The sequence below is a fragment of the Myotis myotis genome, unplaced genomic scaffold (genome assembly GCF_014108235.1).
Source record: "Myotis myotis isolate mMyoMyo1 unplaced genomic scaffold, mMyoMyo1.p scaffold_m19_p_13, whole genome shotgun sequence".
NCBI lineage: Eukaryota > Metazoa > Chordata > Mammalia > Chiroptera > Vespertilionidae > Myotis > Myotis myotis.
In genome coordinates, this window is record NW_023416317.1 from 10,605,940 (window position 1) to 10,621,412 (window position 15,473).

The window sequence follows — 15,473 nt, forward strand, 5'->3', positions numbered from 1 at the left end:
GAGGAGTCAGAAAAACTCACCAACAAACTCACTCTGTCCACAGTTATTAGCCTGTTCTGAAGCTAACATAGTTTGCTGAAAGGTCATCTCTTCAATATAATCCAATAAAACCTTACACTAATTGCATTACTTTCTTATTTAATTGTAGCAAGCAGGAAGACACCTTTACTTCACCCAGTGCTTACGGTACCTGCTTATATGGGACAATACCCTAGGCTGGGTTGGTCTTTTAATTGGCCTTCCTGTGCAAGTAGGAAAAAAAGCTTCCAAACAAACAGTAACCAGTCTGAAATTCAAAGTAATCCCGAGGGAGGTATATTATAGCCACCTCCCCCCCACACACACTTATTACAAGGGGGACCTTGGACAGGGACAACCTCCTTCAGCTTTAGCTTCCTCAGCCGTGGTTTAGGCACAGCACTTGGTAAGTGTGGGCTATTAGAACCACTGTTCCCATTTCAGAGATTAAAAAAACAAGGCCCACTTTTCCCAGGTAACACCGCTGCAACAGATCAAGAGTCTCAGCCTGAGCCTCTGGGGTCCTAGTGCGGTTCCTGAATAACATGTGTATATCTGGGACTGCCAGGACCCCAACACCACCCAACCCCACTTCCGCAAGATGCTGGTCATTTGTCCCAGGCAGCCCAGCTAGCCAATGACACAGCCAACCCCTAGGCTGGTTCAGAGCCTCCCAACTCACTAAATCCAAAAACTTCAGGACAAGTGATATATTTTTAAAAATGAACAGAACTCACTTACAAATAACCACTGCTTTGTAAAGAAATCTGTTGGCGATTCAGAAATAACTTGACTCTTAAAAAGTCAATGATGTTTCCTCCCTAATTTAGACTATGCTTTTGTATTTGGTAAATTGCTTATGGCTGTGCCCCTTATCCAAATCATTCCAAATGGATGAGATTATCTGATTTTTTTAATATGTTTTTATTGATTTCAAAGAGGAAGGGAGAGGGAGAGAGGTAAAGAAATATCAATGATGAGACAGAATCATATATCAGCTGCCTCCTGCACGCCCCCCACTGGGGATCGAGCCAGCAACCCGGGCATGTGCCCTTGACCAGAATCAAACCTGAGACCCAGGCCGTCGCTCTATCCACTGAGCCAAACCAGTGAGGGCTGAGTTTATCTGATTTAAGTGCATTGAGGAATTTACGAGGCTGCAGCGGTGTGAAAGCTCAAATACCTCTTGGATTCATATAAAACTGGTATAAATAAATTCCTTAAAAGTATACCCTCTGCGATATCAATCAACAACCAGCTTCACTCTTCTCATTAGAAAAATAGTATTACATAAGGGGTGTTGGGGAGGGTGGAGGGATTAAGCAAAAAAGAAAAAAAAGAAAAAGAATTCATGGACATAGACAACAGTGCGGTGATTACAGGGGAATAGGAGTAGGAGAGGGTATTGGGAGGGGGGTAGATGGTGAAGGGAAAAATTTAAATTTAACTAAATGTTAAAAGAAAAAAGAAGATAGTATCACAGACAAAAAAATAAGCCCAGTTGTCCCATTTTCTTACATGGAAGTGTCACATATTCCATGAACTGGGCTTTCAATTCTTCTGTTTTAGTTGCTAGATTTCTGTAGCCAACTGTGTCACTTCGCTACAAAAATAGCTCAGTCGAGTAATTTAAAATCGCACTTCGTAGTTGGGCCAGAACACCACCATGCTGACTTCAGTTTGCAAAAAGCTGATTAGAGGGCAGGTACTCTGCACGGGGTGCCGTTCTCTCCGACGCTCTGCCAGTCTGATTCCAGGACGATACGGAGACAGGGATATCCGCGTGTTCACCGGCCACACAGCACAAAAGCAAAGCAACACCCAAATACTACTGTTCCCTTCCCACTACTGCCACACGAAAACCCAGAAATGGCCCTAACAGGGAGGCCCACTCGCCTTAGAGGAGGAAGGGGCATTCCAGGGCGCAGGACCAAGCAACTCCTCCTAGGAAGGATAGCACCACGCAGGGAGCTGGAGGCTCACGTGTGCATTTTAAGCCTGAGGAAACCATCTTTCCCATTTTAAGCTGAAAAAAGTGGACTTCACCGTGGCTTTCTCATTTCGGTCAACCTCAAAAAGTAACCAACTTTCCAATTTTCCGTGGGTACCCTCAGGCCAGTCCTTATTCCCCCTTCCCCTCCATAGCAAAGCTACCTACAAAAACCTTCATTTGAGTTTATATTTAAAAAATGTAAGTGTTCTTGCTTTGCATACAGTTGTCCTTTTCATTTTCTTCTTTCCACATACACCTATCCAAATCTCTTTAGTATACATAAAACAAAAACGGTTAATTTATTGAGCACTTACTATTTATCATGCACAGTGCTAAGTCCTGTAGCAGGCATTCTCATTCAACCCTCACAAAGACTTTAGGAATCAGGGTGCAATCACTAGGCCATTTCACAGAGAGGGAAAATGAAAAGTACTAACAAGTTCTAGACTCCTAAAAGTCTTCTCCTTGTTATATACTTAGAAACCAGTACCGTCACTCATAAACTGGTTGGCAGATACCGAAGTTCTTCAATGTGAAAGTTGCCTCCCACCTCCCACCTCCCACCCCAAGTATATCAGTAACACTGCCCAATTCAGTTAGGGGGGCTTTGAAAGAGAAACCAGGCACATCTGGAACCTGGTCAGCTGGCCCTAAAAGCACTTTGTACAGTTTTATTGTTTTGTCTTAATTTTTGTTATTGTTGCTGTTATGTTAATCCTCACCAGAGGATATTTTTTCCATTGTTTTTTTTTAGAGAGAGTGGAAGAGAGAGGTAGAGACAGAGAGAGAAACATTGATGTGAGAGACACATCGACTCGTTGCCTCCTGAAGGCGCCCAGTGCCTGGACCAGGCAGGGATGGAACCTGCAACTGACATGTGCCCTTGACCAGAATCGAACCCTCGACCCTTCAGTATTCAGGCTGATGTTCTAACCACTGAACAACCAGCGAAGGCACTCTGTACAATTTTTAAAATGGTCTTATCAAGTGTAGTCATTAAAACTTCGAGCCTGCATAGTCCTGGCAAGTCATCTCACATAGATCTGTTTCCTGTCAGTCAAAACACCAAGCATTTTGCCATGAATGATGCCAGGTGGAACAGCCCCTCCAATTATAGGTGTCCCTACCGAAGGAGACAATAGCACACAGAGCCCTCTAGCTACTTCAAACAATCTTGCACAGCCATCACTGTAAACCTTAGTCCTTTACTTAATAGGAGCAAACCACTTCTGAAAATGAAATTCACCTACATTACTTCCAGACCTGTTTTAAAAGAGATAATTCTGTGGTATTGGAAATTTGAGACAGAGGAATTGTAGGGGGAAATAAGGGTTTTCAAAACACATCTTTTTTGGAGTGGATTTTTTGGTCACAACTCCACATAAACACAATAGCAAAAAAAAAAAAAAAAGTTCAAGTCAGATGTGCATTTGATCTTGTAAGCACACAGAATACTGCCATCAACATGTGTTTGGTTCTTTGCAAGTGAGCGGATCACTCCCATTTCTCAGGGAAACCCAGATATCAGATGTTTTAATCATTTGCAAATATTTACTGAAGGCCTAACAGTGTGCCCAGGCAACCTCATTCCGTAACAAATTCAGTGACTGCTGCGGAATTCCACATAAGCTCTCAGTGCCTGTTGGGGGCAGACTCTCCCACTTTCCTGAGTAGCTACCAGCTTTGCCTGGATTGGCTCCGATGGAGACCTACGAGTGGGAGCGGGGCACACCTCCTTGGCTTCCCTTATCATTAGATTTGCAGGCCTTTTATTCTCTACACAGATACCGTCGGAAATGCAGTTGCAGTGATTACAACCTGTCATCTGATAGTGGTCAACCTGTAACCAAAGCATAGGAAGAGCTTATGTGAGAGGACACAAGCACTCGTGAGATAATTTTCGGCATTCCGAATTTCTCCCATAAGCTCCGACTTGTGAAACTGACCACATGAAAAATGTGCCCCAGGATCAAAGTGTTAGTCGTCAATTTTTTACACTTGCAATTCAGAATGCACACCCACACTGCATCCTCCAAGTTAAATGCTGAATGGAAATTCAGATTAAAAAAGAAAGAAAGAAAGAAACCTTTCACCACAGAAAGGAAGAGGTTAAAGCAACCAAGCACTAGCAACACTTCATTTGCTTCCTTCATAGAGATAAGGCTCAGATAAGTATCCTGACTGTCCTTTTGATCATGGAGTTTCCAGGAAAACGGGGGAGGGCGGTAGGGGGGGGGGGGGTCTTAGTAACAATGGCTCTGGGGCATCTTAAATGATCTTACATGAATGGCAAGAAAGTTCATTCCCACTGGTGTGCTGACAGGTAACTGATTATGCTACAGTAACTTGGGAGTTTTCCAGAAGAGAAGGATGAATCTATCTGAAAGGGTTTTTGTTTTGTTTGGCTGCAGGAAATCATCAGCATTCCCTGTCCCGTACCACTTCATATAAACAACAGTTTTTACTCAGTGAAAACAGGTCCACAATTAAGGGGAGATGCTCACAGCTTCAGGATTGGCTTGTTCTTTTTCTCATTCCAGCCACCCTTTCCTATAACACCTCTGCCTCCAGCCACAGCAGCTTCCTCCCCGTGAGGTAGCCATGCGCTAATTTCATCAACTCGGTAATGTTTAGAAGGGAACATCAAAGATTGTATTACTTAACTGTGTCGGAAGAACCAGTTTAATGACTGGATAAAGATTCTTTATTTTCAAACGAGACTCTTAAGGGGGTGGGGGGGACTGGATGATTCCCCGCCCCCCATCCCTAAGAGTAAGACAGCTGACTTATAAATATTACTTTTCCTAAGAAGGCCATGAAGGATGCCCACCAGGACTAAAGCATGTCCATGCAAATACGCAGACACAGCTTAGGGGCAGAGGCACCAGACATCAATCATGGATCCTCAGATTCTGACATCTCCAAACGCACACGGCCCTCGCTTATCCATCTGAAGTGTTTCCAGCGTCAGCCTCCTGGATGTAATCTAATTAGGGTACAAAACATATCAGAATCAAAGAGGAGGCTTTCACTCTGAGGACGCAGAGAGAGAAGAAATCAATAAAAAAAATTTTTTTAAACTTTCTGCTGAAGAGCTCAAGAATGTAAAATACATAAAATGTTAACCCTCTCAGGATGTATATTTTATATCCTGTAGGAGGCACTTACATTCTCAGCGATTATCGAAAAAATACCCAATGCTTACATGAACTAGGTGTCAGATGTGCTTTAAAATGAGGCGGTGTTGGGAAGGATATGGGGGTATGAAAGAGGGAAGACTGCGTTGATCATTGTAGCTGGGTGGGGGGTCCCTAGGGGTCCATTACATTTTCCTATATTATTCCACTATAGAGTATTTTTAAGAGATGCATGAAAAGAATGTACTATGTATGCACTATATCGTGTTTAATAACACTTCTGCTCTGGAAAGTGGAAATATCGCTTCAAACACTAACAGCAACGCGCGTCCCACACCTGCCATACTTTTTGGTTGCGAGACTACACGCCACTGTTTCAGATCCGCTGGGACAAAACCATCCCAAACCCTCCCAAGTTACAGCTCCTGAGGACAGCAGCGAGAGCTCAAATGCAACGGAAAAGTTAGTGGGTTTCTGAGAAACAAACAAAATTACTAACCAGGGGTTTTGCTTAAAATCTCACAAGAACCCTAATCCAATACCAGAAGCATTTTTATCCCTCGTGTCCAGCAGGTAAACGCCTCCCAGATGACGGCAAGTAAGAGGGAAAGGGGGACCCCCAAACGAGCCCCAGCCTCCACGGGGTTGAGAGCGGGCCAGAAGCAGCAGCGCAGAGGTGAGACCGGGTCCCCGCGAAGGCGCACCCGCGCCTCGGAGCCTGGGACGCGGCGGCTCCCACCCGGGCCGACCGCACGGAGGTGGCGGAGCCCGACGAGTGGTTCGGGGGCGCCCCCTGAGGTCCAGCGGCGTCACCGCACCTTCGAAAAACGGCAAGCGCGAGTCCCCCAAGGCTCTGACATTTTAACTTTGCCCGGTTCCCACTGCCGGCTGCACTGTTCCAAACCACAGCCCCGCTTCCGCGCGACTCACACCACTGCCCTGTCCCCACCCGACACCTTGCGGCTCCGCGGCAGGGGAGGGGCCTTTCACCTCGCACCGTGGGCAGGGAAAGAAAATGTGGACGACGAAAACTGTCCAAGCCCCACGAGGGGCGGCATGACTGGCATCCCGTTGTGGATTTCCAGCGTCCTCGGAGCAGGAAAAGGGGAATCACGGCCGGCCCACTCACGGGCTGCACGCCGAGCGTAAGGAGAAGCCGGAGTGGAATTAAAAATCCCTCCTGTTTCGCAAGGCCGCTCACCTGCTGCCTCCCGCTGCCCCCAGGAACGCGTGCCCCGGACCGAGCTCGACCCCAGTGTGCACCTGAGCTCACTCGGCCGGCTGGTCCGCAGCACAGAAGTCTAGAAAGAGCAGGTGACTAACGGCACCTCTCAGCAGTGGTCTCTGAAGGGGAGCGGGCATCACTAAGGGCACATGTCCACGCCGCCCCAGCCCCATGGAGGCAGGGCTCTGGTGGGCAGACCCCAGGCCTCAGGGCGAGTGTGGACGCACGTCCTCTCTCAGCATAGAGCTGGGTTTCTGGGCTGAGGCTGAAGCCTAGCGCAGTTCCAGGGGCAGGACAATGCGCAGAGGGACAGCGGGTGCCGCGGAGAGGGCGATGCTCGGCCTCTGGGCCCCTCGAGGCCGCCCCAGTGCCTGCAAAGGAGACACTCGCTACCGGTCCCCGGGGCAGCAAGCGCGCCCGTGCCCTCTGTAGGGCGCACCGCGGAGCTGAGGGGCCCTCTGCACCAAAACCGGGCGCTCGGGACGCCTGGGGGCAGGCGGCTGTGACCAGGGAGAGCAAAACACATCGAAGCACGTTTCCCTTTTTTTATTTCAGATAACCCCCGCCTTGGGGTGTCGTGGAGCTGGTGGATGAGAAGGCATAAAAAGCCTCCTAAGGACAGAAGGGTAAAAAAAAAAAAAAAACGAATCGCCCCCTTCTTCCCACCCCTTCCCCAGCTAGGGCACAGACCGTGGCCTCCGCCCCGGAGGAGGCGGCTGGACAGATTCAAGGGAGCTCGGGGCTGCAGCCCGGAGGGCCTGCAGGATGGTGGAGGGAGGCGGATGGCCTCTCCCTCCACGAGGGTAAAGAGTAAGGTGGGTTGGGGGGAGTCTGCTGGTGGAGGGCTAGAAGTGGGCACCCTGCTACATGCGGTTACTTATTATCTTCAACGATGGTCAATAACGTCCCTGTCTGAACCCGGTGAGAAAGGAGCGGGTCTGGGTCTGCCTGCCGCGAACAGCCTGCAAAAGGGCAAAGATGAAGGTAGGCAGGCGCGCGAAAGGGGAAAAATCCGCCCTGGCTCGAACAGCAACCTAGTTGCCGACGCACCCCCCACCCCCACCCCTACCCCCGCGCCCGGACCCGAGCAGCCCAGCCCAGCAGAGTTTCGGGGCGAAGGGGCCGCGTGCCGGGGCTGGGGAAGCCAGAAATCTCCCTAAACCGCCTGCTCCCTGCCCTCCCGCCGTGCTCAGGCCCCCGCTCCCGGGAGGGCAGCCTCGCGCCGGCACCGGAACGCAGCCCGCGCGCTCCAGTGCCGAGCGGGGGTCGCCCCTGGCCCGCGAGACCAGAATGCAGACTGCTCCCAACATTCCCAATGGTCCGCGGTCAGCCTCCAGCTTCCCTCCCCCGGGACCCAGCCTTTCCAAAGGGTTGGTGGGCAGCAGAGCAAGTCCCTCCCACCCCCCTTCTGAGCGCCTTTAAGACCCGCCTGGGCGAGGGGCGCACCCTGGACCCCTCAAACCCACAGAGGCATTCTCCCATGGTCCCAGTCTCCCCCAACAGCCCCAAAGATCGAGCTCTCACGAACGGCGGCGGATCAGCAGAACAAGTCCCTCTTTTCTCGCGACTCTGGCTCCCCAGGCCTCCCAAACCCGAGCGAGAGCAGACCCCTGCTGCCCCTGTCCCCCTTTCCCCGCCAGCCCCTTCTTCCACCCTCCGCAACCACAAGCCTCCCTGCGCCATTAGAACCAGCCGAGTGGATCCCTCTCTCCTCCCCGGGCGTCCGCCCCCTCCCCTCCACTGTCTCCGGGGTCCCCGGGACCGGCGCCCGAGCTCCGTGCCCCGGCGACAACTCCGCATCCCCCGCGCGCGCCGGCCAGGGCCGCGTCCCCTCGGCGGCCGGCACTCACCCGGGAAGCACACGACATAATGGAGCACGGAACTGGTGATTTTCAGGAACAAAATCCACCAACACGGTTCCAGTAACCTCCGCATGTCCGAAAACGCACATCGAAAAGAGGGTGGCAGGGGGGTAAACTTGTTGAATAAGTTCTTGCCTCCGTGTGAGCCTCCACTAAACCCGGGCTCTTCCCCTGCTCGCCCGTTCTACGGGCCCCCGACGCTCGGCGGTCCGAGTCCCCCTGGAATCCGGGAAGCCAAGTGTCCCCAGGAAAAAACCTCAAAAAGTGACCGGAACGCGGAGCCACGCGGGGGACGATCCTCGGCGGAGAAGGACTGCTTTCCGTTCAAGAAGGAGAGAAGCGAGCGAGCAAGGCGAGGAGTCGGCGGGCGGCGGCGATGCCTGGGGCCCGGGGCCGGCAGGGACCGCAGGCGGCAGCGGCGAGCAGCCGAGGATCCCCAAGTTGAGTCGGCAGCGCGGCGCAGCCCGAGAGCCGGCGGGCGGCGGCAGGGCTGAGCGCGGCGCGGCGTCTCCGGGCTTCAGGCAGGCAGCTCCTTCCAGGGCCCCGGGAAGGAAGGAGGCATGTTTGCGAACGGGGAAGGGGAGGAGAGAGGCGGGGGGAGCGAAGAGCCCCCCCAAAATCGGAACGGCAGGAGGAAAACACAAAGGATCTCAGAGGAACGCTGGGGCCGGGGCGCCTTCAGTCCATGCTCCTGAAAGTTGTGGCTCCGGTGCAAGCTGGGGAGGAACGGAGAGCGCGGGGCTGGAAACTGGCCATGCCTCCATACAGGAAGTAACATGTGAGCATGGATCCTGGCAGAGACTTTAAAGCCGGCGAGTGAGAGAGCGAGCAGGGGGCGCGCGGCGGCGGTGGGGGCGGGGGCGCGCGAGCAGGGGCGCGCGGCGGCGGCGGGGGCGCGCAGCCAGAGCGGCGGGCGCGCGCCCTCCACGTTCTTAAAGCAGCCACGCTCTGCTACCGCCTCGGAAGGGTCCCACAGCCCGGTTCTTCCCGCGCGCTCCCCGGGGCAGGCGAGGGGCGGCTCTGGCCGGGTCTTGGAGAGAGAGAGAAGGGAGGCTGCCTTCCGGGGCTGGCGAGGCTTTGCCAGGTTCTCGTTCTGCAAGCTCTTAAAGACGCCGTGCTTTGCGCGGGCTTGGCGAGGTCTCCCCCTGTCCTCGTTGCTCGCGGATCCAGGACTTGGGGGACCGTCGTTGGGGTCTGAGGACAGGAGGAGGGCGGTAGGCTGCCTTTTTAGGGCTCCGGGGTATCCTGTTGTGTTCCATCGCCCCGGCAGCACCGCGGCGGGGCGCGCCCGGCTCACCGCCTGCTCTCGCCCCCAGCCCGGTCCATTCCCCCGCCTGGAAACAAAGCCGAGCGGCCTTTGCACTCGAGCTGCGAGAGGATTTTTTTTTATTTTTTTATTTTCGGGCTTCCATTGGCCGGGTCCACAGCTGGTGAGTGGGGGTGGGGGAGAGGGATACTGATCCTTGGCTGGCAAAATCCAGCCCCCCGTTTCCCCGCGCCACGGTGGATCGGTGGCAGAGTTTTCCAACTCGCCGCTCCACAGGAGGGAGGAAGGTTCCCGCACTCCGGCCTGGCGCTGGCGAGGGCGCAGGCTGTGCGCCTCCTGCCCCCGGCTGGGTGAAAGCTGCCCCGCGGGGCTGCACCGATTTCCTGGCAGCTACCCGGGGAGCGGCAGCCTCTCTCTCTAGCAATCGTAGAGAGGCGACGGGGGAAATGGGAGGACTGGGCTTATCTGTAATGAGTTTTGTCCCTTGGCTCTTGGTGAGAAGATCTTTATCGCCGAGACTTCTGTGCGCCCTATTTTTCTTTTACTCTCGTGCAAAAAGTGGGGGAGGCGGGCTTTTGATTAAACGTGTAATTGAGCCCAGGTAATTAGCCATTTGTAATTTTTGCCTAATTTTTCTGCCCCTATTTAAAACCATCTTGACGTGTTTTTAACGGCGCCTGCTGTTTCATCTCACCATGCAGGGTCCCCCACCCACCCAAACATCCCAACCGGATGCTAAATTTTCAAATAATATACAGATGTTCGGCGATCCTCCCGCAAGATGTGATTAGGGAAGCAGTTTCACACCCACACTTTCAAAAGAAACGCCTTTGAAAAGTTACCTTTGGGATTACAAACTAATAAAAGCCAGGAAGTTCCCGGGGAGGGCCCTCCTCTATCTTTAGCAGACCGGAGTGAACACCCTCCCCCAGGGTGGGGAGTGAGTCGACTTTGTTTGCTTTGGAATTTGGCCCTTCCTGGTTTTGTTGAAATCCTTACTCCCGCTTAAATGCTTGCCAGGGTCAGTTTTCTTGGGGAGCGTTGTATTTAAGGGATGTCCGTCCTCAATGGGAGCTTTGAGTGAGGTTAGAATGACCGCTGTGTGTCTGACTACCTTATTTTAAATTGAGGGATAAAATGGGGAAATCCGTGGAATTTGAATCAGAACAGAACACCTGGGTAGATATCCCCAGGTGAGTTTCTTCCTTTGCAAAATGCGCATCACAAAAACTGACATTTGTGAATGTTTACTCTCTCCTGGGCATTGTGCTGAATTCTTTTCATAAAGTGTTCATTCAGCGAATTTACTGAGCACTTACTGTGTGCGGAGCATACTGGGAACACGGGCACAAATAAAAGGGACAAGGCCTGTGGCATTTGTGGAGCTTACCTTCCAAAATAAAGGACACATCCTCTCAGCCCTAAGAATGGTTAACCCCGCTTTGTAGACAAGGAAGCCTGCTCAGAGAAGCAACATAACGGATCCCCAGCTGGTGGCTAAGCAAAGTAAGGATTCCGAGGCCTGTCTGCCTCCCCAGATGTGAAAGGAGTGATGCTTTGAAAAGACAGTGAAATGTGGGAGGGGAAGAACAATGGCTTAGAAGGGGGAAACCTCTCCTGGGTTTGGAGAGTGAATTACCGCTACTCTTCTAGTATAGGAGGCCCACACTAAAAATGAACACCAAATTAGGTCTGGTCTGGACACTGTCCTAGGACCCTAGGCTGACCTTTAAGCAAACTGTTCTTGCAAGCACCCTCCCACAACCTAGGCCTACCAGTTCACATAGCAAAATAAGATTTGATAGGCACTCGACACTGGAGGCCTTTCCATTCATTCTACAACCCATTACAGAACAGCTCACACACATTAGACACGGTGTCAAGTCTTTGCTGCACAAAATGAGCCAGCAGGGTACCTGTCATGCTTACAACCCCCCAGGGGGTGTCAGGCCGCACAACACAGTGAGCACCCAGGAGAGTTGGTGTGAGGGGCCTGGGAGTGCAAGGGCCTGATGGGAAGATAAGGCTACAGAGGGGAGGTTCTGGTGTGATAAATTACCCCCAAGCTCAGTGGCTTACAACAATACACATTTACAGTCTCACAGCTCCGTAGGTCAGACGTTGGGGCTCGGTGTGTCTGGGTCCTCTGCTCCGGGCCTCCCTAGGCTGAAATCAAGATGTCGGCCAGGCATCCTCATCTAGAGCTTGGGGTCCTCTTCAGACCTCCTTCGGATTGGCCAGGGGACCATCTCAGCTAGAGGCCACCCTCAGGTGGAGGCCACGTGGCCCCCTCACAACACGGCAACTTACCGCTCCAAAGCCAACAAGAGACTCCCTGTAGTCAGCTACAAAGGAGTCTTGGGAGTGACCATCTCATCCCTTGGGTCAGCTGATGTAACCTAAGGAAGAGAGTGCCTACTTATCGCATTCACAGGTCTTACCCACTCTCAGAAGGGGGGATTATATACCAGGAGTAGGAACCTTAGAATTCTGCCTACCACAGCTCTGGTGGTCTATTTTGAGGATAGACTGGTGGTTAAAAGCCAGTATGGTCGGGTTCTGATGTTTCTTATACCTGCTTGACTACAGAAACTTAACCACTTTGTGCCTCGGGTTTCTAATTTGTAAGGAAGGAATAGTAGCTGTATCTACTCCTCACTTGAGAAGATTCAAAGGAGTTACAAAGAGTAAAGTAGCCGAAACCGGTTTGGCTCAGTGGATAGAGCGTCAGCCTGCGGACTGAGGGGTCCCAGGTTCAATTCCGGTCAAGGGCATGTACCTGGGTTGGGAGCACATCCCCAGTGGGAAATGTGCAGGAGGCGGCTGATCAATGTTTCTCTCCCATCGATGTTTCTAACTCTCTATCTCTCTCCCTTCCTCTCTGTAAAAAATCAATAAAATAAATTTTAGAAAAAGAGTAAAGTACTTACAGCGATGCCGCACCTGATAAGCATTCAATAAACGTAGCTATTACTGTGATGGGCTCCAAAAGCCCAGGCAAGGTGAGGTAAGCAGCTGTTGTTTCCTACCTGCTCAGCTTCCATTTCTTTTCTTCTGGTGATTGACCAGTTTGCTTTGTGCTCATCTCCCCAGATGGTCTTGGCGAGCTTGACCCCTTGTTCCTCCATCACTACCTGCTGCCTCTTCCTCTCCACCTCCCTAGCTTTGAATGGACATGCGTCCCAGCCCTGACTATTTGGAGCATCTCAGCCTTGTGGCCTGCTTGGCTTAGGTTTGGCCACATGTTTCCACACGATTCCATGAGTCAAACTTCTTCCTGGGTTTGCTATGCTGGATATACTTAAGACTTGAGAAGCAAGGGGAGTTCCCCTTGGGAAGAGCCTGCTAGAGGACGAAGCTGACACACAGAGGAAAACCGAGGAGAGAGGTGGAGGCAGCGTCGGATACCATCACTCGAGTCCTTGGATTATGTCGTACCTGAAGCCAGACCAGGCCCTGAAGCTTTCAGTTACTTAAGCTGATACATTCCTTTTATTCCTTTTGGTTCTTTGAGTTGGGTTGAATTAAAAACTTGAAAACTACAACCAATGGTGAAAAATAAGTAAAATACTGTATTCATATTTTCCCAAGAAAGAAGCAGGGGCTCTTTGAATTAGTGAATTAGCTGGGGTCATTGAGATCGTAAGCAACAGAAGACTCAAGCTTCTGATGCCAGCCAGATCCACTACCAATGATTTATTGTCAAATAATTTATTGTCATGTAACAAATCATTCCAAAACTTAGTGGCTTGAAACAACAACCATTCATTTGTTCTTGATTCTGTAGACAAGCAAATTTGGGCTGGGCTTAAAGAGATATTCTTTTTTTTTTTTATTCTTTTTTTAAATTATTATTTTACTGATTTGTTGTTCCACTTATTTATTCATTCACTGGTTGTTTCTTGTATGTGCCAGATTCAAGGGGATGGGGAAATAGACTTTAGTTCTTGAGGGGAGGAGCGGAAAAGTTGCATTGCAAGGAGCATTAAAACGAGGGTGGGACAAATTGTGGCCTTTGCAAACAATCTACTTCATATTAAAATTAAATAGTGCCTGTATGGATGGAATATGTTGAAGTTCTAAGCTTTAGTACCTCAATAAGTGGCCTTATTGGGAAATAGGGTCTTTGCAGAGGTAATCAAGTTGAAATGAGGTTATTAGGGTGGGTCCTAGTTCCATAAAATTGGTGTCCTTATAAAAAGGGGAAATTGGGACAGATACAGATAAGCACAGCGGGAAGACAGGGGGCAAACGAAGGAAGAAGATAGTCATGTGACAGGAGTGAAGCATCTACGAGCCAAGGACTGATGGCAAACACCAGGAGAGGCAGGGGAGATTTCCCCTCCGTGTTTCAGAGGAAGTGTGGCCCTGCCAACACTTGGATGTTTGACTCCCAGGCTCCAGAAGTATGAGATAATACATTTCTGTTGTTTTAAGCTCCCCAGTCTGTGGTACTTTGCTAAAGCAACCCTAGGAAACTAAGAGAGAGCTCATTAACCTTTTGCCCTACATGGTTTTAATGTGTCGACAAACCATACTCGTGACTGTTTTCAACCTCACAAGTGAATGCTTACAGAACAGTAACAACAGCAAAGATTTTCTAGTCATTCTGACTGTCAGTTTGTGGCAATGTTTATTTTAGAGTAAATGAAATTAAGACTAGCAAAACACCTTTATTTTGAAAAATGTAACAAAGAAAAACCTGAAAGTCGTGTAAAAATAATGATGTTTGTCATTACATGAAACCCTATATCCAGTGGCCTTAAGAGAATGAACAAGTAAATACACTTTTTAAAAAGTAGGATTAGCCCTAACCGGTTTGGCTCAGTGAATAGAGGGTCGGCCTGCAGACTGAAAGGTTCATAGTTCGATTCCAGTCAAGGGCATGTACCTTGGTTTCGGGCACATCCCCAGTAAGAGGTGTGTAGGAAGCAGCTGATCAATGTTTCTAACTCTCTATCCCTCTCCCTCTCTGTAAAATATCAATAAAATATTCTTAAAAAAAAAAAGTAGGATTAGCCCTGGCCAGTATGCACAATGGCTAGAGCTTCAGTCAGCATATCTAAGGATCTCAGGTTTGATTCCCAGTTAAGGGCATGTACCTAAGTTGCAGGTTCGCTCCCTGCCCCCAACTGAGAGCATGCAGGAGGCAACCCATCAATGTGTCTCTCTCACATAGATGTTTCTCTCTCTCTCTCTCTCTCTCTCTCTCTCTCTCTCTCTCTCTCTCTCTCTCCCTTTATACTTCTCTACCGCCATCCCCCCTTCCACTCTCTCTGAAAAGCAATGGAAAAAATATCCTTGGATGGGGATTAACAAATAGTAATAATAAAAAGTAGGATTACATATTAGTAGCAAAAATGACTGATAAGGCTTTTTTGGTGGCAAGTGACAGAAGCCCAAAATAAACCCACTGGAGCAAAGAAGGGCGGTTACTGATTCATGTCCCTGCTGGAAAGGACTAGAGAATAAGTCAGGGGCTCTGTTAATGAAGTACCCTAGGCTCAGAAGTAAGTCCTGAAACCTAGTTACAAGACCTAAGTTCGAAAGTCAGAGCATCACAGTAACATAACTTACATTGTAGGTCCACAGTAGTCAGAGATGGTGACAATAATTTATGAACCTTCATCCCAGTCTTTCCGGATAACAAGTGAAAAAAAATTAAATGTTCAAAGATAGGGGATCAATTAAATAATTATATAGCCATTAAGTGGAATATTATATTGTTATTCACAATGATGTTTCTGAAATTGAACATGTTAAAACCTACAATCATTTCATGCAGCTATAATAATGTGTTCCACAATTGCAGAAAACAAGAAGACTTCAAATAAATATGAAATATGTAAAAGCAATGGAGTTACAGTTTCTGTTTATGATTTTCTGCTAGTGAAGAAGGCTTCAGATTTTGCTGAAATGGATGATTTTTCATTTACAACCTAATTCCCTAAAAGGCAAACTAAAAAAAAAA

The 15,473-nt window shown here is 49.8% G+C and overlaps 1 protein-coding gene across 3 annotated transcripts in view; it reads right to left on the reverse strand.

The window, feature by feature from the left end:
• Window positions 1–9,085, reverse strand: part of PTPRG (protein tyrosine phosphatase receptor type G) — a 677,374-nt gene extending 668,289 nt beyond the window's left edge. For 2 of the 3 annotated variants that reach the window (XM_036331714.1, XM_036331716.1), the window contains exon 1: window positions 8,224–9,084. In XM_036331714.1, the coding sequence (XP_036187607.1) occupies window positions 8,224–8,308 (85 nt within the window). In that variant the 5' untranslated portion in view covers window positions 8,309–9,084. Of the gene's footprint in view, window positions 1–8,223 lie in introns of all 3 variants that reach the window. The other variant, XM_036331715.1, reaches the window with a different exon arrangement.
• Between the last annotated feature and the right edge of the window lie 6,388 nt (window positions 9,086–15,473).